Source organism: Monodelphis domestica, chromosome 2, assembly GCF_027887165.1.
Source record: "Monodelphis domestica isolate mMonDom1 chromosome 2, mMonDom1.pri, whole genome shotgun sequence".
NCBI lineage: Eukaryota > Metazoa > Chordata > Mammalia > Didelphimorphia > Didelphidae > Monodelphis > Monodelphis domestica.
In genome coordinates this window covers 537,277,321-537,299,728 of record NC_077228.1, presented here as the reverse complement: position 1 = coordinate 537,299,728, position 22,408 = coordinate 537,277,321, and the positions used below count along the sequence as shown (strand labels likewise).

At 41.2% G+C, this 22,408-nt stretch overlaps 1 protein-coding gene across 1 annotated transcript in view; it reads right to left on the bottom strand.

Moving 5' to 3' along the window:
* Positions 1-22,408, bottom strand: part of IQCA1 (IQ motif containing with AAA domain 1) — a 231,767-nt gene that overhangs the window by 123,963 nt on the left and 85,396 nt on the right. The window contains exon 7 of the mRNA XM_056814786.1: positions 4,305-4,389. Coding sequence (XP_056670764.1) covers positions 4,305-4,389 — 85 coding nt within the window. The remainder of the gene's footprint in view (positions 1-4,304; positions 4,390-22,408) is intronic.

Here is a 22,408-nt window from a genome sequence, read left to right as displayed (position 1 = left end):
TGTAGGTTAGCACCTTCCCTGAAGCTTAGATTTTTAGACAATGGCATAGAGTATGGAAAGATGAAGAGATTTGCCCAGGGTTCCAGAGCCAGTGTGTGTAAGAAGCTAGCCTTGAATTCTAGTCTTCCTAGATGAAACCATCTCTCTCCACTACTGCATAGGTATCTCCCAAAAGAGAAAGTCCTAAACAACACATTAATATATCACTCTCAAATATATGTAGTCTAACACTTTTGCAAGAAAATTCATTAAATTCATTTAAGAAGACCTTAGAGCAGTGGTTCTCAACCTTTCTAATGCTGTGACCCCACAATACAGTTCCTCATGTTGCAGTGACCCCAAACCAAAAATTATTTTGGTGGCTACTTCAAAACTGTAATTTTGCTACAGTTATGATTCGGAATGTAAATACCTGATATGCATTATGTATTCTCATTGCTACAAATTGAGAGGTTGAGAACCACTGCCTTAGAGTATTACAATAAAAAATAGATGAAAACAATGAGTAAGAAATTCAAGTACATCAGCATCAGAATAAGATAAATCCTCCAAAAAGGTAGAAGTCATAGAGTTAAAGTATTAAAGCAAACCAGACCTCAAAGAATTATAAAGAAAAACAATTGGACTATGTAAAGAATATGCTCCCTATTTTAAAGGTCATGTAATTTATATGAAAACTGATGACACGGTGGATCCCAAAGAAGATATGGGCAAATATCTAAAATCTAACAGCCTAAGAGATAGACTGCCAGGTGAAAATGCTGCAAAACTAGTAATAATGGCACAATGAACGAAACTGTAAGTTTCCATAGAAACTAAAAGATTATCTATTAAATAATAGTTGGGGGAAAGAGGAAAAGTGTTAAAATAACAAGAGACTACATCCAAGAAAATGTCAATGTAGGTACCATGTATCAAAATCTATGGGAAGTAACCAAAGTGTCATTAGGCTTGATGTACGGAAAATATTCCTAACTATGAGTTTTCTACCCAAATGGAATTAAATGCCCCAGGAAGCAGTGAATTTCTCCTTCCTAGAGATCTATAAACAGAGGCTGGGCTACCATTGGTCCAGCATGGTGGGGAAAAGCATTAGTTTGGATTTTAATATCTGACTTGAAATCCTGTTTTACTATTTGTATGTCTCTAAGTAAATGACAGCATCTCACTGGTTCTCAATTTCTTCAGCTACAAACTGATGACTAGGCTGTGGTGGCCTATTAGGGTCTTTCTAGTCCTAGAATTCTAAGTTTATGCTACCACAATCTCCTCAACTACCCACAAAGTATCTAAATATCCCCTTCTGGTACAAAGATGTTTGGAGAGGTCTTATGTCAATTCTAGGTGGTCTTCAAGTGAGAAGATTTGGTTTTCCCTTCTGCTTTCCTTCCCATATCCAAATCATGATCTGTTTAGTTGGACTGGATACTCTTAACATGACTCATTCCTACCCTATCCCCCTAAGAAATACTCCCATTCAGGTCTCTGAGACTGGAAACTACAATGAATGGAGAGTAGTGGGGAATCTAAACAGAAATTTGAGGGAACATTTGAACATAAAACATAACAGGTATCTATCTGGAGTGAGGTAGGGTCAGAAGAAATAAAAACTCTGGATTTTTAGGGGCCTCTGGGCTGATACTCTAGCAATCCTTAAGAAATACTGTAAACTATGGAAGTGCCCTAGGTTTTAAGTGGTGCAACCTGAATGGGAAAACACAAGAACACATTCACATTGTGGGGTGGGTGGGGAGGGAGAGAGGAAAAGGGGGAAATGGAGAGAGAGATAAAGAGAGAGAGAGAGTGCAAAGGACCTTTTTTCCCACTCTAATGACTACAAATCATTAAAATAACTCACCAATGTGCACCCTCACTAGTTGAAGAGAAATAAACTACCATTGAACTCTGAGATAAATTTAGTATGATACCAGGCTTGTCTCATTTGTCTTTTTTGTGACTATGGAGATGAATGATATGGGATCTCACCTCCCCACCCCAATTCTTCTTTCCAATGCGAAAAGAGAGCAAGAGAAAGGAGAAAGGAGAAAAAAGTGAGGGAGGAATAGAAAAAAGAAGAAAAGGAGGGTGAAATGAGATGAAGGGACTTGAAGGGGATGAGGGAGTAAAATGAGGGAGGACATGTAATTGTGTAAGAACTTACTCAAGTATTCCATCAATTCATATATTTCAGATAGATACTATGGATGGATGATGAAGCTAGTACTCCATTAATGTTTAACAAATGCTGTCCACTCCATTCTACTCCATGATGAAATGGACTCCAACTGGGGGAATAGGAGTCTGGTCTGGCTTGCTCCCACAGACCAACCCCAATCAGAGTTCTCACACTTTATTTCTTTCCAGGTATATTTCAATCTAGGAACATTGGTCTCCTTGCTGTTCCTCATAGACAACTCTCCAACACCTTTCTCTTGGCATTTTCACTGGCTATCTTCTATTCATGAAATGCTCTACTTCCTTATCTCTGCCTCCTGGCTTCCTTCAAGATTCAGCTAAAGTCCTGCATTCTCCAAGAAGCCCTTCCCAATCTCCTTTAATCTTGGTGCCTTCTGCCTAAGATTGTCTATAGTTTATCTTCTCTTTGTATACATTTCCCCATTTGACCATGTGCTCCTTGAGAGCAGGGGCTGTTTTGCCTTTCACTTTTTGGTGTCCTCCTTTGCCTGATATAGCGTAGTCACTTAATAAATGTCTGTTGACTTGACATATAATATGATTGGTTTCAAATAACAGAACACTGGACTTTTCCAAAAGGCATTGTTTCAGGAAATCCAAGGGGCCAATGGAAACACATGTGGGGTGTGCATAGACTTCAACACCAATGAAGACATACATATATGAACAGTAGGATACTAGGCATCATTGGGAGCAGGTGTGTGGAGACCAATCATGTCCCAAGGGTGAGGAATTCGAAGCAGATGACCTCACTACCACTACCCACACGGAAAGCCTCTAGTGAACTAGGTTGATAACCTATAGAAGGCTTATGAAAGCCTTGGTGTGAGGGTAGGGAGGTAGGGATGAGCTCTGACTTGGAATGGCAGAGAAACCCCTTTCCCTACCCACTAAGACCTTGAATTCAATAGGATTTTACATCTCTGATTCTCATTTTATCTCTGCAATTGCTGAACACTCTGATGAACCTGAGAGAGTCAGTGACAGCCAGGCTGATGCTAGGAGAAGAAATGACTTTGTTCTGGTTGGGACGTGGAGTTTAAGAAGCAGGATTTGACTGGCTCCACTACTAATTGTCTATCTAGAGAGCTGCTTTCCTCTCCATTTCTACATCTACCATTGGAGAAATTGGGCCCAGTGATCTCCAGAGTTCTCTACTGCTCAACATGAGCATCTTTGGAATGAGAAACATAGGAATACTGCTTGTATACCAACACTCCTTTACACACACACACACACACACACACTGTATGAGAACCATAGTTTTGTTCAAACTCTGCCTCTGATATTCCTCCGACTGTGGGAAAGTCACTTAGCCTGCCTCCCTCGGCCTCATTTTCCTCTGAGGTCCCCTCTAGCTCATTTCTAGGCTCCATTAGTAGCTAGCTCCTGCACAAACACAGTGAGACACGGTTTTGATTTGTTTTTCGTAGACTGAATGATAGATAGTTTTATGAGAGAAAAATTTCAGAGAACTTTCCTGAAGATATGGCTATCTCCCTAATGTCAGACACTCTAATGGGGTCTCCATGCCAAAGGGCAAGCTAGGAAAAAGTAGCATTAAGTAACATCGAGTGAGTCCATGAACAGGCGATAGGTATCGTTTCAGTATAGCATCAGTGGGAATATCTAGCCCCACCCCCCAAACACCACCACCAAACCCCACAAGCTTTATGCAGCTTTCTGGGGAATCTCAACAGCGAGTGATCACATTTTTTCTAAAAGAAAGTAAAGAACGAGACTGAATTTATCCTTACAAGTTTGATCAATATTGTTTTTTTAACCATCTCCATTTCCAAATACATCCCTTCCTGCTACCCTACCCAGAGAGCCATCTGTTGTAATGAATAAAAAAGAGGGGGGTGGAATCAGTGCAATAAAGCTAACCCAATGGCTGAGGTTGCTGGAATAGGCGATGGTCTACGTCCATCCATTGCCCCCTCCCTCTGGCAGAGAGGAAAGGGGCACTCTATAGCCTCAGTTTGAATTAAAATCACACCCTACAAGAGACCCGCTAGTGAACCTTGAGAGAGGACTGGAGCATAAACTTCTCAAACTTGAACAAACCCTCCTTCATTCATTTCCATTTTTCGGTTAACTGTGCATACCTGTTCTGGGGTCTTTTCTGAAAAAATGATTGCTGACCCCCCGTCTTCTTCTGTGGGGTATTCGGGAAAGTAGCCGGTCATATTCCTAAAGGGAAGAAAAAGCACACTTAAAGCTTCAGAATATCCGCACGGAGGCCAAGCCTAATTCACTTCTGCATTGTTGACTCTACCATATTTGTTTAAATGACTGGTGATCACAAGCCTTCTTTTCATTTTATATCAGCAGGCTGAAAATGAGGTCTCTAATGGGAAAAGTAATTGGATATAAACAAGCCCAGGTTTCCTCCCTTTCACGGCACTGACAGGCTCTGGCTCAGATTTGAGAAAGTCTCCTTTAAATGAGAATAGGCTTCCTCCCCTTTTCAATATAAAGTGACTTTGTGTTTGACATTCAGAATAAAAACGGAAGCACAAATCACTTTAATTTGTTTAATGCGAGGACACATAATGGATAAACACAGGTTTGGGAAACTAAACAGAAGGCAGAAGGAATTCCAAGGACAAACTCAGGAGTCCCCCTCTCCGTGCAAACACACTGAACAGAGCCTGACGTTGGCCGGAGGACCCAGTACATGGACAAAACCCCTGGAGGTTTGATGGCAGGGGCTAAATTGTCCCCGGGCCTCAGATGTTTACATTTGTCATAATCGTGTCATTTTTGCCTTTGAAAAGGGGTTTCGAGTGCCACATGGAGAAATTTCAAGGAGCTCATATTGTGACATTTTGAAGGGCAAACGTGAGTACGAGAGATCCTGCATCTAAAAAGTAAATAACGATGGAATTCGACTGAAATCGGCGGGGACAGCTCAGCTGATTAGTTTCAGATCTCAAACTGTATTTGTTCATCTATGTGGAAACCAGCAAGTAAAGGAGGCTGGAGACATGTTTTAAAAGTCATAATAGCCAGAGCTTATAGAGTTATTTAACATTTGCAAAGACTGTACAGACATTTCATTTTTTCCTCAGTAACTGCCTTGGGAGGTAGGTACTATTATTATCTCCATTTTGCAGATGACAAAACCAAGGCAGATGGCAGATAAGTGACTTGCCTGGGGTCATATAGACAGGAAGCTGAATTTGAACTCAGGTCTTCTGGACTTCTGGACCACCAATGTGCTGTATTTGGCTTCTGATACTGTTGATGGCTAATAAGCCTTATCTTGACCCATGTTAGATTGATAATGCTACTATAACCTAGATACTAAAAGTAATTCATTTACCCAGAAAAACTAGAAGGTGTGTGTGTGTGTGTGTGTGTGTGTGTGTGTGTGTGTGTGTACCACCGCACAATCATGGCAGTTCCTTTTTTTTACTTCAATTGATCCCATCCCTGCATGTCGATTCCCCAGCAGATACATCAGTTTCACCTACCATCCCTTCCAAGGCTTTGAAATTTCGTCCAATGAAAACAAGTTGGGGCAGACAGGTAGCACAATGGATAGAATGCTGAGCCTATAATCAGGAGAACCTGGGTTCAAATCTGGCCTCAAACACTGCCTTACTTAACCCTGATTGTCTAGTCCTTGCTGCTCTTCTGTGGTAGAACTGATAATAGACCAGAAGGTTTTGAAAAAAGAAGAGAAAAGGAAGAGAATAAGTCCCAGGCCCCCAAGAGAGGGAGGCCAGATGGTGGACTGAAACATTCAGCTCCCCCAAAGGGTGTTCTCTGATACACGGGGTGCAGCCTTCAATGGCCTTCCCAGTATTTCCCATCCAAGGAGAATTTATTTCTGCAGTCGCTCTTCTGGCTAGGAAAGGGTGTTCTCAGGCTCATGATTTCATCCGTGTCAGTGTGGCAGAGTGAGAAAAGTGCTGCCATTGACTCAAACGACCTGGCTCTGGCCCCTGTTAGCTATGTGATCTTGGGGCAACCTCCCAGACTCCCCGAGGGGCCCTGTTTCCTCGTCTGTAAAATAAGGGCAATTATAGCCATTCACTACCTACTTCACCAGGGTGCTGCGAGGGGTGACTTGTAAGCTATAAAGTGTTACATACGTGGGAGCTGTCACTGGTGCCAATGATTAGCCTTTCCTTGAAATGGAATCAACTCTGCTCTTAAGGAGCTGAAAAGAAGAGTTTTCCGAGGGAACTGAGGGGTAAAGATTGCATTAGGGAATGTGTAAGCAGGTCAAACATGGCTGGGTTTGGGGGGGGGGCTGGGGAGGGGATTCTTTTTCCAGATAAAGACCAATGGCACTGTCCTGACAGACCAGTGATTCATAAAGCCACTAACAAAGCCCAGTATTCCCATGAACAGGCTCTCCTTGGGAATATTCAGTGCTAATAAGTCTGGTCATGACTTACTTGCCACCAATAAGAATAATGAGGTCATTTTTTAAACACCAGAAGGAACAGGGTGTCGAGTGATGCAAAAATAAATACAAAAAAAAATAGATATTTGAAACTTGAAAAGGCTTAGGAATGATTATTTCATACTAGATGATTTTTTTTCTCTTTTTGTTCTTTAACATCTAAATACTTTTCAAATAACAAAAGGAATAAAACATGTGGTCCTACCTATAAGGACCAGATGGATCAAATGACACACATAAATTCTTCATGTGTTTGCTCTAAGTAAGAGAAAATACGCCTGCATTTATTTTTATGGAGGTATCCCTTTGTCCATATTAACCTTTTCATGTTGGAGCACTAGTAGAGTTCATTAAAAATTTATAAAACCTTGCAAAATATATTTATAGAGGAAAATGAAATTTTATCTTTTATTTTGTTGTTTTCAGTTGTTTCAGTCATGTCTGACTCTTTGTGACCTCACTGAGGATTTTCTTGGCAAAGATACTAGAGTGGTTTGCCATATCCTTCTCCAGATCACTTTAAAGATGAGGAAACTGAGGAAAGCAAGGTTCAATGACTTGCCACAGGTCACAGAATTAGTATCTGAGGCTGGATTTGAACTTAGGTCTTCCTGGCGCCAGGCCTGGTACTCTATCCACGGTGCCACCAGATGCTCCAATGAACCAATACTGATATTATTAAAACAAGTGGCACTGATTGATATTATACTAAATTGTATGGGACCACTTAATTACCTTTCTACTATTTTACTAATTTATTTTTCATCTTTTTTCATATTTTCAGGGCTTATAATTTGGTTGTAATAATAATATGATTTTCTTTGCATCCTTACAGAAAAAAATGTCCAATAGATTCTCCAATTAGCAGATTTATTTTATTTTTCATATTCCCATATTCATCATGATGTTAAAGATATCACTTATGCAAGAAAGGAAAGGCATGAAGGATATAATGAAAAATGGTAGACTTCAATTTGCATTCCGAATTCATCAGTTCCTTCTATGGTGGTGGATAGCCTTTTTTGCCATGAATTTCTTGGAGTTGACCTTGCAGTGCTAATGATAGTTAAAAGTCAGCCACAGGTGATCATTGCCAATTCTCCTGTTTCTACTTTTTTCACTTTGTGTCACTTCCTATATAGTTCTTTCCTGGTTTTCTTTTTATGATTGTTCCATTTGTCATTCCTTATGGCACAATAGCGTTCCATTACGATCATATACAACAGTTTGTTTAGTCATTCCCCTAATTGGTGGAGATCTCTCCAGTTTTCAATTCTTTGCCACCACAAAAAGAATTGTTGCAAGTAGGATCCTATTGTTGAACTTTTTGGGATACAGATCTAGTAGTGGTACTGGTGGTTCAAAGGGTATAAATAGTTTTATGTCCCTTTGGACATAATTCCAAACTACACTCCAGAATAGTTATATTAGTTCACAGCTCCACCAACAGCGTATTAGTGTCCCAGTTTTCCCACAATTCCTCCAACAAGCCAGTCCAATAAATATGAGGTGGTATTTCAGAGTTGTTTTAATTTTTGCATTTATCTAATTAATAGTGATTTGGAGCATTTTTTCATGTGAGTGAAGATAGTTTTAGTTTCTTCATCTGAGAACTTCTTGTTCATATCTTTTGATTCTTTATCAATTGGGAAATTACTTGTATTCTTATAAATTTTACTCAGTTCTCCATATATTTGAGAAATGAGACCTTTATCAGAGATGCTTGCTATAAATCCTCCCCCCACCTCCACAGTTCATTGTTTCCCTTTTAATCTTGGTTGCATTTATTTTGTGTTCAAACTTTTTAGTCTAATGTGGCCAAATTGATCTGTTTCATATCTTGTAATGTCCTCTAGGTCTTGTCTGGTCTTTATCCATAGACCTGACAGGTACCCTATCTTGTGCTCCCTTTACTTGTTCATGGCATCACCCTTTATTATATTCATTTTGACTTTATCTTGGGGTAGGATGCGAGATGCAGGTTTCTGCCTAGTTTCTGCCATATTGTTTTCCAGTTTTCTCAGCAGTCGTTGTCCAATACTGAATTCTGGTGAACAGATTTCTTACCTAACAAGAAATATCCCATCCAATTCATTCAGTCAGATGGTGAATTTGGTGGTATCAGTGCCACGACTGTAAAACACAAGAGAAAGATTGTTTCTCATCTGATCCCGGTGATGATGAGCCTATTCATGCAACTTCTTCCAGAGCTGATGATCTAAAGGCAATGTGGTCCCTGTCAGACCAAGTTCAAGGACAAAAAGAGATGAAGGAAGGTTAGGATGGGCTTCACTGAAAGAACTGTTGCTTCTCAAGCAATGCCAGAATGTTTACAACTCTTACATGTGATTCGTCTTTAGCATCGTCCTACCACATATTCTACAAACCATGTCATGACAAAAGCCCCATTTCTGCTTTACAACGTTTACTTAGTGAGCCTAGAAACACTCAGAACTGTACACATCCCACCGGCCAAGGAGTAACAGGCCATGCTAAGTGCTCTGCTCCATTAGAAGAATTCGAAAACTCATTGGTCTTATTTGTACTCGTGACATTATCTATGGAAGAAACAGATCCCTGAACGGTACGTGGAATAGCTTCTGGTGGTGCCTTTAGTTCTACAAAACTCTGCCTCATAATTGATGCCTAGATATAATGAGGTATCACTTCCACCCGAGAACTGAAGGAAGCGACATCTATCTCCACACACACTTTGTCTAGTCTCACTGAAGAATCCTTTTAATGATAACTGTTAGAAGACATTCATTCCTGCTGCCTTGCGAGGAATGTTGTAAATGTGTTCAATATGCCTCAGACAAATTTGCCCTGAAGTTCTGGTTGGCAGTACATGCCAAAGGCAAATACTTGCTCAACAGATTCCCCTACTTGAGAAAAGATGATCCAAGAAGCAAAGATACCAGTGTGCCCGCCAAGGTCGTGTTGGAGCTCAGGGAACTCCACTTGGACAAAGGCTACAGTGTAATCCCTGGGGGTCATCTGGCATTTCTTGTTCTTTCCTTGACATTCACAGAGCATGTGTGGAATGTAATTGGGACCATTTGTCAGAACCAGGGAGAACTTCCAGACATAAGAGACACACAGGTCATTGCGTGGAGCTCTGGGTCTGAAATCTACCCAGAGGAAGCCTCAGGCTTCCCGAGGGTCCTGAAGAGTGACATGTCTGAAAGCTTAGGATGGGTCTTTACTTAGAGGACTGTTGCTTCAGGACAGCAGGCCAACGGATGAGGTCCACGTTCGTGACTGTCATGAGTGACCTTCCCTTCACCAGATGCCAGAGAACAGCTTGCAACAAAAGCTGGACGCTTTCCTAGTCTACAACCAAATAAGGTAGAAGGAGATGCTTCTGGCCGTAACAAGGTGGGACTCAGGGAAAGTAACAAGTGAAAATGTTCTAGATACAGCAGAGAGATATTATACAAAAAAAAACTTACATGTCAAGAATGCACTCTAATGGGGAGGAGCTTAGTGGAGACTGTCTGAGAGACCAATCAAAAGTTATAGCACAACTCAGATGCTTCTCCAGTCACAATGTACCACATGTGAGTCCAGATGGAGGCTTCGTTTGCAAAAAGCCCGTCTGTTGCAAATGTGTAATAAAAATGGGGGCAAAAGGTGGTTCTTAAATACATGATTAGAGGGAAATATATTTGAAGACAAACATAAATACTCAGTTATAAACAGAAAGCATAATTTGACTTTGAAATAAAACGTTTCATTCCACCTTCTCTATGCTCTTTGTCTTAAGCAGTTTGCTTCTTTGAATGATTCTGTTCTTCAAAGCCCTTAGGCAGCAATAATGGGTTTGTGTTGACCCATTTCTGCTCAGATAGCAAGGTGTTGCAGAGAAGAGAACAAGACTGGGCTTGGATTCAGACAGACTTGAGTTCTGAGAGAACCTATCATTCACTTTCTTACTCCTTCCCTTTTGTTGTTACTCTTAGACCTCAGCTAAAGCTGCTACAGTTTCCTCCTGCAATGGGGAATATACTTTCCCTCAGGTTCAACCCCTGCCCTCAGAACAACCTTGGGGAGGGGAAAAGAACTCCCCTGCACAGTGTGTTCCAGACTCTTCTCCTTCAAACCTCATGCAATCACACATGCTGGGACTCTGCCCTAGTTTTTCCTTTGGCTCCTTGACTTGGCTGAAGCCACTTTTCACTCTTTTTTGTAGCAAATGTAAGAATAGATGCTTAATGTTTATTAAATAACTGACTAGCCTTGGGCTGTCTCAGGGAGAAGGAACCATAAGAGATGAAGATCTCTCTTTTCTCCCAACGTGGTTGGGCAGAACAACAGTAGAAAGCAGACAGGAGAAGCGGTACACCAGCAGTCCCTGTAGCAAGAGGAGGGCCCAGAAACAATCCTGTGGGTTGGTTTGTGTGGCTCTTCCAGAAGCATGAAGGCTGGTCCAAGAGGAAGTTGAGTGAGTTTTAAGGATGAGCACCTTCTAGTGTTACTCACTTTCTTGTCCTGTGGAGTCAGTTATGATTTCTCTCCAACTGGTGCAGAATCTCTGTGGCTGGGGATGGCAGTGGTGAGAGTTTGTCAGGAATGGGGAAAATATCTGTCTACTGCCTTGTTGATGATGAGACCTAGAAGCTTCCAGGCAATTCTCTAAGACTAAATTTCAAAGAACGTGATGATCTGAATTGGTGGAGGGAGTTTCCTCACTTGTGAGTTCCCTTTACCAGTAATCTCATAGGACCAGTCTCTGCCTCTAGGGAAGCCCTTTTTCTTAGCATGCAGTGGCAAATGAGGGAGGAAAAAGGGGATGCTCCAGGCTTAAAGATGGGATTTCTTGGTTCCTCTTTGCAAAGCGACAGTCTGGAAATTCTGAGGAAGAAGGAGGTTCAAGGTGGAAGGGGTGGCACTGACTGAGGGGTTCCCACCAAAAAGCTTCAGAGATTTGTCTTGTCATAATTGAGCTACAGCAGAAGGCAGGGGCCATACCAGAGCACAACTGAGTACACCTGCCTTGCTTATCCGGGGGTGGGGGGGAAGAAGGTGAGCCCAGGGAGGCTGGAGGAGATCTCTCTGCCCAGGTCAGGAATCAGGCATGAGTACCTAAAGGTATGGCCACTTCTTGGCAGCCCAGTTGGGGAAGGACAGGAGGACAGTGAAGAAAACTCTAGTCCCATATGGAACAGAAATAAAGTTCATTATATGAGTAAGGGTCACTAGGAGAGGCAACTGGGGATTGTGGTGAGGGAGGTTGTCAGGTCTGGAGAAAATGCCTTTTTTAAAAAAATAAATCAGGGAGCAGCTGGGTAGCTCAGTGGATTGAGAGCTAGCCCTAGAGATGGGAGGTCCTAGGTTCAAATCTGGCCTCAGACACTTCCCAGCTGTGTGACCCTGGGCAAGTCACTTGACCCCCATTGCCTAGCCCTTACCACTCTTTTGCCTTGGAGCCAATACACAGTATTGACTCCAAGACGGAAGGTAAGGGTTTTAAAAAAATAAATCATTTAAAAATAAGATATCACACACACACACACACACACACACACACACACACACACATATATATATATAAGATATAATAAAATAAATATTTAAAAATAACTTCCTTGTCCCCAGATCAGAGAGAGAGAAGGAGCTATTGCAGCAGGCTGAGAGAAGGCTGAGCTGGCATTCAGGAACATGAGATAGAATGGATGACTTTGATATTGACTCTTATCACTGTACAGAATTTGTGAAGTCACAATCTCTATAGAGCTAAGAACCGGTTCCCTGCCTTAGGGTTAAAAGCCTTCAGAGGATAGAAGGGCTTCTAATCAGAGACTGGTGACTAGAAAACATCCCTTGAATTCCCTTAGTGGTTCTGGCTGGCTCGGAGCGCTGGGGCATGGCAGCACTGATTGCGAGTGATGGCGCACTCGGGGATTGTGAGGGGATTAGCTGAGGACCTCAAATTACTTGCTCTCAGGAAAACTGCTCTTTCAATTAAAAGTGGAAACAAAACTATCTGGTTTGTATTTGACTTTAATTCACTGGAATCTGTCCATCCCATCTCCCACCCTGACAACCACATTCATCCCTGAATCTCACTCTTCTACAGGTTCAATGCCAAGACCATTCTGTATGTGCCACCATGCTTTTAATGTTGGTTTGTTACCAGGTTGGCTCAAAGCCCCCATGCCCTCTTCCATCAGAGGCCCACTGTCCTTCCTAGCCCCTCCTCCAGAGCCTCGGCATTATGCCAACTCCCAAGCAGCTTGCTTTCAAGTTTCTAAAACTCACATCCCAGGACACCCCCAAATGGAATCTCTCATCCCCTCTTTCTCCCTCTTTCTGGTTTCTGGGATGCAAGGAAAGAGAGCCTTCACAGTCACTCAAAGGAGAATCGCCTGGTAATTTCCACAGGAAAAAAAAGGAGCTGAAGGCAGTTATGCCTACAGGAAGTCTTTCTGCATTTCCACTCACAACTCCCAGAATCTTGGTTGGAAATTGCCTATTTGGGGTCCATTGGTCATAATTGGTCCATTTTTTAATGCAGTGATTATTTAATAATGGCAATGTGATGTTTTCTGTATTTATAATTTGATTTCTTCATGTCCCTCATTTGTTCAATCAAGTTAAATAAGAATATAGTAAGCGCTGTGCTCTTCCCAAAGAAATGTAAAATATACAAAAATCACTGTCCTTGAGCTTATGGAACTTTCTGTCTCTTTTTAAGCTCAATATTGAAATGTTTTTCCTATTCTCTTTAGGGTCCTTTGGGTCCCATTGGACCACTTGATCCAGCTGGTCAATCTGGAGATAAGATAACAGATTAGAAACAGAAGGGCAAATTCTGTTCTTTAACATGGAAGTCAAAGATGCCAATGGTGCTCTTTTTTTTCCAGGGTAAAGGCAGTCCAGCTGGCCTTCCAGGTATAGCTGGTCCCCGTGGTGGCCCTTTCTCAAAAGCGAAGTCCAGGTCCATCAGATCTTATAGGTATAATTGGGGCACGAAGTCTTGCAGGACCACCAGGCAGTCCAGGAATTTGGGGAGAACCTAGCAAAATGTCTGGCATGTTGTAGATGCTCAACAAATTCTTGTTTGATTGATGAGTAGCTGGATAGCTTGGTAGATGTTTGAAAGGGAGGTTTATGCAATGCACACTTATATTACATTTGTTTTCAGGGTGACCATGGTGAAGGTGGTCCTCCTGGGTCCCCTGGTTCTCCTAGACATCCTGGTCCTCCTGGCCCCACAGGCCCCTCAAGTTTGAGCCTAAGCTGAAGTATAAAAGGTGCCATAAGGAACAATGAACAGGATGAGTTCAGAAAAACCTGGAAAACTTATATGAAGTGAATAGAACCAGGAGAATATATATATATACATATATATATACATATAGAGAGAAATATATATAATGATCAACTGTGAAGGGCTAAACTATCATCAGCAAATCAAGTCTCTAAGATAACCACAAGGGATCATGAAGAAAATGCTATCTTCAGCAAAAGAAAGAACTATTGGAATCTGAGTGCAGATAAAAAAACGCCATTTCCACTACATATTAGTCATGAGATTTCTATTGTATGTCTTCTATCATGGAATGAGCAATGTGGAAATTTGTATTTCCCGAAATTATGTGTATAACCTATATCAGACTATTCACTGTCTTGGGGAGCAGGGGAGGACAGGGAGAGAGAAAACCTGGATTTTAAAATGTCAAAAAACAATCATCAAAAATTGTTTCTCTGTGTAACTGAAAAAAGCCTTTGTTAGCTTTCTGAGGACAAGATTACAGTCTTATCCCTAGAAGGTTGGCTATTTATTGAGCTATTGTTTGTCCGTGGAGACCAAAGAAATAGAAACACATATTCTATGTTGTTGACTATCAAAAAGCATTTGATTTGGAAGTATAAAATGCCATCTTGAAGGCTTCCTTCCTATAAGATGTCTTCCATGGCTGTTTCAATCATACCAGAGTACTTTAAAGACATGAACAATAACTCTGATTATTAATAGCAGTTGATGTATAAAACCCAATGTTCATCCAAGGTGTTCCTCAATGGTTATGGAGGAGGTCCAGCACAGAATCCAAACGGAATGGGGATTCCCTATAGGTGAAGTTCTATAGATGCTCGTGTGGCATTATGACAATTACATAAAGCCCCAGAACAGTGCAATTTCCTAAATGAGATTTGTAGACATTTAAAAGAGTTTCAACTGACTATCCACACAGGAAAAACCAAGTGGATGAAGAATTTCAATTGTCCAGAAAATGCTATGCAGTTGGATGGAATACCCATAGAGCTTTTCTCCCTGTCCATTTATCATGGACAGATGCTGCAAAGAAACAATCAGCTCACCTTAGAATTGGGCAAGAGGAAGAGATGGAGGCTGAATTGCCTTTGGGAAATTATGCACCACTTCTACAGGCCTGTTAAAATTAAAATCCTCTGGAGACTATATATCAATTCACAATTATTTATTAAATAGTAAAAGTGGATTGAAATGGCATAATCATGTGGCCTAGCCAATCTGAGTTCACTGCTCACCTCACATTTTCATTCATTGCTGCTACTTCCTTGCCAAGAGACAGCTTGCGAGCTGCTCCACTAAGCAAGTCCTCAGACCTAAAGATTTGCTGCTTCCTTATCCCCAGTGATAATACTCCTTCTGGGTTTCTCTAGTTGAAAAGATGGACCTCATTCATTCTGGATCAGAGGCTAGTCTTCCAGGACACCAGGGAGCCACAAGACCTCTAGTGTCCTCCCATGGTACACATGCATGCCCAATCAAGGAGAGGGGACTGAGAACAAAATGGATTTTCAAAACTTCTAAAAGGAAATAGGGGTAACAAATTTATATTAAATTTACCCAATCCCCACTCTGATTCTTTGGGAGATTAACATGTTAGTCCCTCCAATGAATTATCTTATATATAACAGTTAAACATTTCAGGACTGACTCAACAGGATACACGAGGGCCCCAAAATATTGTCCATTTCATGAAGGGTCTAACAACATCTGGATATTTCTTAACATAGTAAAAATGATTGATTGATGCATTGACAAGGAGTCTCTGGGGGCATTCCTCTTGTTTGGCACAATGGTTTTACAATCAGGATAAAATAATGGTGCATGAGAAGAACAGAAATGGATGGAGGGCCCAACCCCATCACACAGTTCAGTTCATTATGCCCAAAGGCTCACTCAAGTCTCATGATGTAGTGTTTGATTTCTGGGGACATCCTTTATTGCTGTCATCTTTTTAGTTCATTTGGAATCATGATGGTCTTCTCCAGGAGATCTGCTTTCCTGATTCAGGTTATTGTTCATATCTTTCCCTAAAATTGCTTTAAAGAGATCTTGGTGTATGGACCTTTAGAGTAACTTCATAATCCCCTCCCAGGAGGATGAGATACTTCCCAGGATCTAATAAAATTAAAAGGAAAACCAAAGACAAAAACAAATAGGCAATAATGTACAATGGAAGTGACAGGTCTCAAGCTTTTAAACATCAATATTGTTGTAGAATTGTTGTATGTCTACAAAGCATTGTGTGGTACAATCTCTGAAGAATTGAAGTTGGGGGTTGCCAGAGGGCCATGGAAAAGAATGGGGCAGGGAGGAGGAAAAGGTCTGTGAGTAGGCTATAACATAATATGAATTGGGAATTTTGTGGAATTAGTGGGGTTGAGTAAAGTCAACAAACAAACATTTATCAAGCACCTTCTATATGCCAGGCACAAGCTGGGGATACAGATAATACCTTCAAAGTATTTATGTACCTAGTTATTTATTCCCCATGCTAATGGGGGAGTAAATTATTGGGTACATACAAGATTGAGAGAGGAGATGGAAGGTAGTCTTGGAGGGAATAGCAAAAGCAGATGGGTAAAATGTGGCAAAAAACTGGCAAAATGGGCCAGCCACCTAGTGAGACTAAGGGATAACCAATGGATAAGCCTACATGTTCCTCTGGGATCTATGCAAAGTCAAGAAAACATGATGAAACCTGCTGCCATGTTGGTTGAACCCTGTGGAGGATTCATGGGAAGCATGGACAGAAGTCACCCACAATGGGCAGGCTGTACACAAGATGCATTTTGATAATAGATTGGAGCATCTGACTAGATTGTACAAGGTGTAAAGGTACCACTGGGCCACAATCTTCACCAGAGGATGGTGAAAATCACAAATCCAGTGTACCATTTTATCCTCACTATAAATAAATTGCTGAGACAGGATTCAAACCCAGCTTTGCTGCCTTTCCACCATGACCCACTCTCTCATTATAATAGCTACCATGTATGCATGTCTCCTTTTAAAGACTTTCCTCTTACTACCCATCCACAGACATCCAGGTTCCTCCGTACCCCTCCCCATTACCCAGATGATGAAGGTAAAAGTTCCTACAGGCATTCAAGGACTGTTCTTTGCCTTTCTTTATGTGCCCAGTGCTGAGCATTGCTCCTGGTAAGCGCTTAAAAAGGTCTCTGGACTTGACCACATCCAATCTAGCTTTATAGAAAAGCAATATGGCCTCAGTCAAGCAATAAACACTTATTAAGTGCCAACTATGGATGGAGCACTGGGACGACAAAGACAAAAGGGAAGCAGGTTCCCCTAGAGAGTTTCCGTTCTAATAGGGAGGCGAGGGTACACATCGGAGCACATACAGGAAATCTACACAACTAGGGGCTATTCTAGCAGCTGAGTGGGTAGTGGACGATGGGCCCCAGAAAGAAGTCGGTGCTTGGGGTTGGACGTGGAGAACCAAAAATCCCCAATTCCAGCCTTAGTTATTGGAGAAGTTGTGAGTTGTCATGGAGAGAGCCCTTGGAAAGCAGGAACGATGACTGTGGTTCCATCACTGGCAGGCTGCTTTTGCATGCAGCATCTATGGGGATGGGGCAGGAGGATGAAGATGTCATTTGGTCCACGGTATCTCTAAATCTGTCTAATAGCATTATAATGTGGTTCTACTGTATTAAAAGTTCATGCAATTTAAGTGGGGTTTAAACTACCAATAATCCTATCATCCTTCAATAATTATCTCCACACAATGTGGTGGGAATTGCAACCCGCCTGCTTGTTATCTGCACTGTTTTCCTCACTTTAGAATTAAATATTTTATACTCTGGCTCTTTTTATGAATCTAGCTTCACAAAATCATTTCCCCCAGCATACGCAGATACAATCAAATGCTTTACAATTCCCTTAAGCAAAATCCCTAATTTCCTCTCTTAAACCATCCGAATCCCTGAGTACCCTTTTGAGACTTCAGGAAAATGCATACGGCAGCCTCCTTGAGTTAATTAGTTTCTTCCCCCCCTCACCCCTCCTCCAAACTATTAGTTTCTTACTATCTGCTTTGGAAAACTAACATTTACCTAATTCTTCTTCAGACCTCTTCTAAAGCCACCAGATCATCTCCATCCATCCTATGGACATTTCCCAGCTCCCCTGCCCCCCTTTAAGTGAGCCCCCCCATCATTGCACCCAGGGCTTATTAAAAAAATCTTTTGATTTTTTTCTTCACTAAGAGACTAATGGATATTTCCAAACAATTAACATTTTCTTGTCATCAGCTGTTTTTTTTTTTAAGCCAGGCTAACGCTACAATTTCTCCTTCTTTTCTCTTAAAGATTCTAATTAAATGTTATCTTTATTCTTCTTCATTGCTTCCAGGAAAAAAAGATAAACTCTTTATATTAAGGCAATTTAAGGTTTCTTGGATTCAACCACATTTTGTATCCTTTTCAACTTTTTTTTTCTTCCAGGGTGAGTTGTCATCTCTTTTCTTTCTCCTGCAGATGGCTTCCTATGGTTCATTTTCCTTTGTCCCTCAGCTGCTATATCTAGATTTGGCCCCAAAATATTCAGCCTCAGGTGGGTTTTTTGAGTTGGAATGTATAGAATTCTCAAAAACCTTCAAGGATACTTTAAAGTATATTCTTATCCCTTTTTTATGCCTTCTTGCTCTGTCATAAGTTTGCCTTTTTTGCTCCTGGTTTAAGAAAAAGTCTTTGAGTATCTCTGCAGAAAGGCTGTTTTTTCTCGGTAATTGAGTCCATAATCATTTTTATCTGTTAAAAAACTAAATTAAAACATCCTCTGGGCACATAGCTCTTCTCTTTCTGTTCCTTCAGTGGGCAGTTGTGTGGTGCCCAAGTCAAATCCATTATTGCCACCCTTTTTCCATCTGTAGCTTCCTACTGCTCTGAAAAAGAAAATCGAGCCTCTGCCTTGGGTAATTGCTTGGTAGAAAGCTGTACTGTGTATTTTAAAATAAGCTTCAATGAAAAACGAGCCTTAAACATTGGCAGATATGGAAATTGTCCTGGATTTATTCTATTTGTGTTATGATTATCCAGATTCATATGTAATCTCTAGGTAGTGCTGTAGAGGGCAGAGTTGGCAAGTTGGTACTCAATCCTTATTTTCCCCCTCCCAATAGAAAAGGAGAAGAGCCAAATTACCTATCCCTGCCCACAGGAGTGGCTCAGAGGTTGGGCTTTCTCCTCTGATTGAAAGCTGCCTCCATTCCTCCCCACCTCAGGTGGAGACAGCCAAACCACATTGTTCAAAAAGTGATCCAGAGAGCTAGAGAGCAAATAGATAATAAGCTAATGCTGGATTTTCAGCCAAAACTATTTCCCAAATCCACAAAGATTCTTTATCCTCTTGCTCCAGAGATCTTAAAAAATACAGATTCGTAATCCTGGTTATGAATCAAATGCCTAGAGTCCCCAGGTTACAGAAGAAATGATTCTTCTCACCATTGGCCAATCTGGCTTCTCTGCCCTGTCTTCTTTCTGTAGAAATCAATTCCAGTTAGCTACTCTGTGCATCATCCTTTTACCATTCAAGAAAGAAACAAATATGTGGTGTACAGTGTTTAGGGCTCCACATTAGTGCTTATAAGAAGCCAAACAAGGTCAGTGAAAAAAGGACTTTGAGCAAATTAAGGAGATGAATCATAAACAGAAGCCAACTAGGGGTGAGGGCAAAGGCGGCCGGGAAGAGGGTGAGAGAGAAAAAGAAACCGTTAGCAGCTTTTCCCACAGTTCTTAAGAGGGGAATCATTTGTCAAAGTTAGTCTGAAGTCTTTCCGATCCTGGAGGGCAGGCAGGCTGCCCCTGAGGCTAGCCTGTCTGCTCTATCTCTAGATCTGGACCACACACTGTTGGGCATCCTCAGGGACCATCATCAGACCATGGTGCTGCTGGCTCAGCTCCCCTCACATGGCTTCCCCAATCCATCTTTTCCACACTCTAGCTGCTGCCCTGCTCTGTCCCAGCAGCTACTTTTAGATCTCCAGTGATATGACCTGGATGTTTAGTTCCATGATGAGCAGTACTGAGTACATTGAACTACAAATCCCTCAGATGCCCAGTTAGCCCCTTTTAGGATGAATATGACATATATGAAATCCAGGGCCTACTAACAAAGCCAAGAGTTTGATATGTATTGGGATTATTCTTTGGATTTTTCTCTCTATAATCTCTTTGGCTGATGCACGCACCCAGGGTTTTCCCTGGAGACCTCAAAACAGACCTCATTTTCATGTTGCCACGACCAAAATGAATACAGACAAAAGGATTCTCAACTTAAAAGTAAACAGCCAGGTTAATAAAAGAGTGTAAGACAGAATTTACTTAAATCCAACAAACTATGCAAAGCAGTACTAGAATCCATAAATAATTAAGACCACTCTCTTTGCCTTTCTGATGGTTCTCTGCTTCCTCTAGGGACCTCTAAAATTCTCTAGACTTATAAGACAAAGTGGGGACCTAGAAAGAGGAAAGAACTTAAGGTTTCAAGAGGGTCAAGTAATTCTCTTCTCTGCCCAAAGAGCTATGTCATCTCCAGGTTTATTGTGGTGCCCTTGGTGAAGACCCCGCCTCCCCAGCAAACAGAAAGCACTCAAAATTAAGAAAGATGACTCTCCTCCTCCAGATATGCACAAGTCAGAAAACTCATAATTCCACTCAACATCTGGGTTTGCCTCTCCATCATTATGGCTCCCTCAGTTCCTAGTTTTAGCTGGACCATTGGATTTTTCCAAGAAATTTTCTGCTCAGAAAGGGGGCTTGATTCTAGGACTCTTCCCGTGACTGCTATCACTCCACTGTTGCTGGTTCACAAGTACTAGTCTTCCTACTTCACCCAGATCATCCATCTCTTCTGTTGCCTTAGTCCACTACCATAGTATGTGATTCTTAGGAGAGCTTCATAAATGCAGATTTCCTTCTCTGGAACTCAGTTCATGCCTGGGAATAACCCCTCTATCTTCTCTTCATTTCTTTTTAGTTTTGTAGTCTCTAAAGTCTCTCTCAATATGGATATATCTCACTTTTCTATTGTCTAAAATTCCCCTGTATCCTACCCACTCCAAGATTGAAAATAACTAATGGAGAAAAAGGAAAAAGAGGAAGAAGAGGAAAAATAATGAGCAAAACTCGTGAATACACTGAAGATCTGACAGCAATGTTTCACACTGGTGGATCTCCCACCAAAGAAGCAGTAGGAGGTATTTTCTCATGTCTCTTCTTCAGGCCATGTATATTCTTCATAATTTTTCAACATTAATTTTTTACTTTCTGAGTGTATGGTTGTTCATTCCATTCATATTTTCATAGTCATGATTAGTATTTTCTGGGTTCTGTTTACTTCATACTTCATCAATTCATGTAAATATTCCTAGGCTTCTCTGTATTCATTATATTCATTGTTTTTTTAATAGCACAGAGATATTCCATTACATCCACATACCATAATTTATTTAGCCATTTCATGATCAATAGACATCTTCTTTGTTTCCAGTTCTCTGTTAATACAAAAAATGCTACAATATGTAATTTTTTGGGGTACTCACACTCCTTAGATGGAGAAATGAAGGTCAAAGGCAGTGAGGAAAGGGTTGATGAAAATGGCTTCCCTCACTACTCCCTCCTAGAGTCCCTGAATTACCTGAGGGAGACCAAAATGGAGATCTTCCCTCAGTGAAGACTTGCCCCTTGATGGCCATGCTGGCCCTCAAGGGCGGTGGAGAAGTCTTCTCTACAAGGAAAGGTATATGAGACCTCTATCAGGAAATGTGCTGCTTTGGGGCACTCACAAGCTTCCCCCTCATGTCTTCTTGAAAACTGGCAACAAGATGGAGTCTGCCAATGGGCTTACTCTCTAGATATAAATAAATGAGACTGAATTAGTTACTGACTGCTTATTAGATTTAATTGTTGGTTGGGGCAAAGGGTTGAGGTTAGGAGGGTTCTGGTTGCCCTAAATATCTTTCTAAATAAAACTACTTACTGAAGTACAAGGTTTTCTCATACCCAGAGGAGAGGTAAAATAGGGGAGAGCATTGCTCATCGATTTGTGTCCAGTATCTCAATAGTTCATGGAAATGAAAGTCTTTGAAGAAATTAGGTTTCTTGACAGGAACCAGCAATGTTTAAACAGGAACCCTAGATATTAGGATTTCTGTCAGTGACAGAAATCTTCACAGGTGTCTTGAATGACCCTGAGAAACAGCTCCTCCTACCATTCCTTTTTGTGCCTCAGCCCTCAAGACCCTGCTCCTCAGGAGAATTTCCCAGAAGTCCTTGTTCAGTTTCTAACTGTCATTCCTACATTCCAATCCCCCCTAACAGTTCTTTTGTCCTACTCCCCATCATTACAGATAACAATGTTAGTATATATAGGGACTTTCTTACCAATAGGACAAATGCCAACTTAGTAAAATATATGGATCAAAAGGCATGAATATTTCTGTTATTTTATTTGCATAATTAAAAATTGTTTTTCAAATAGTTGATTGGATC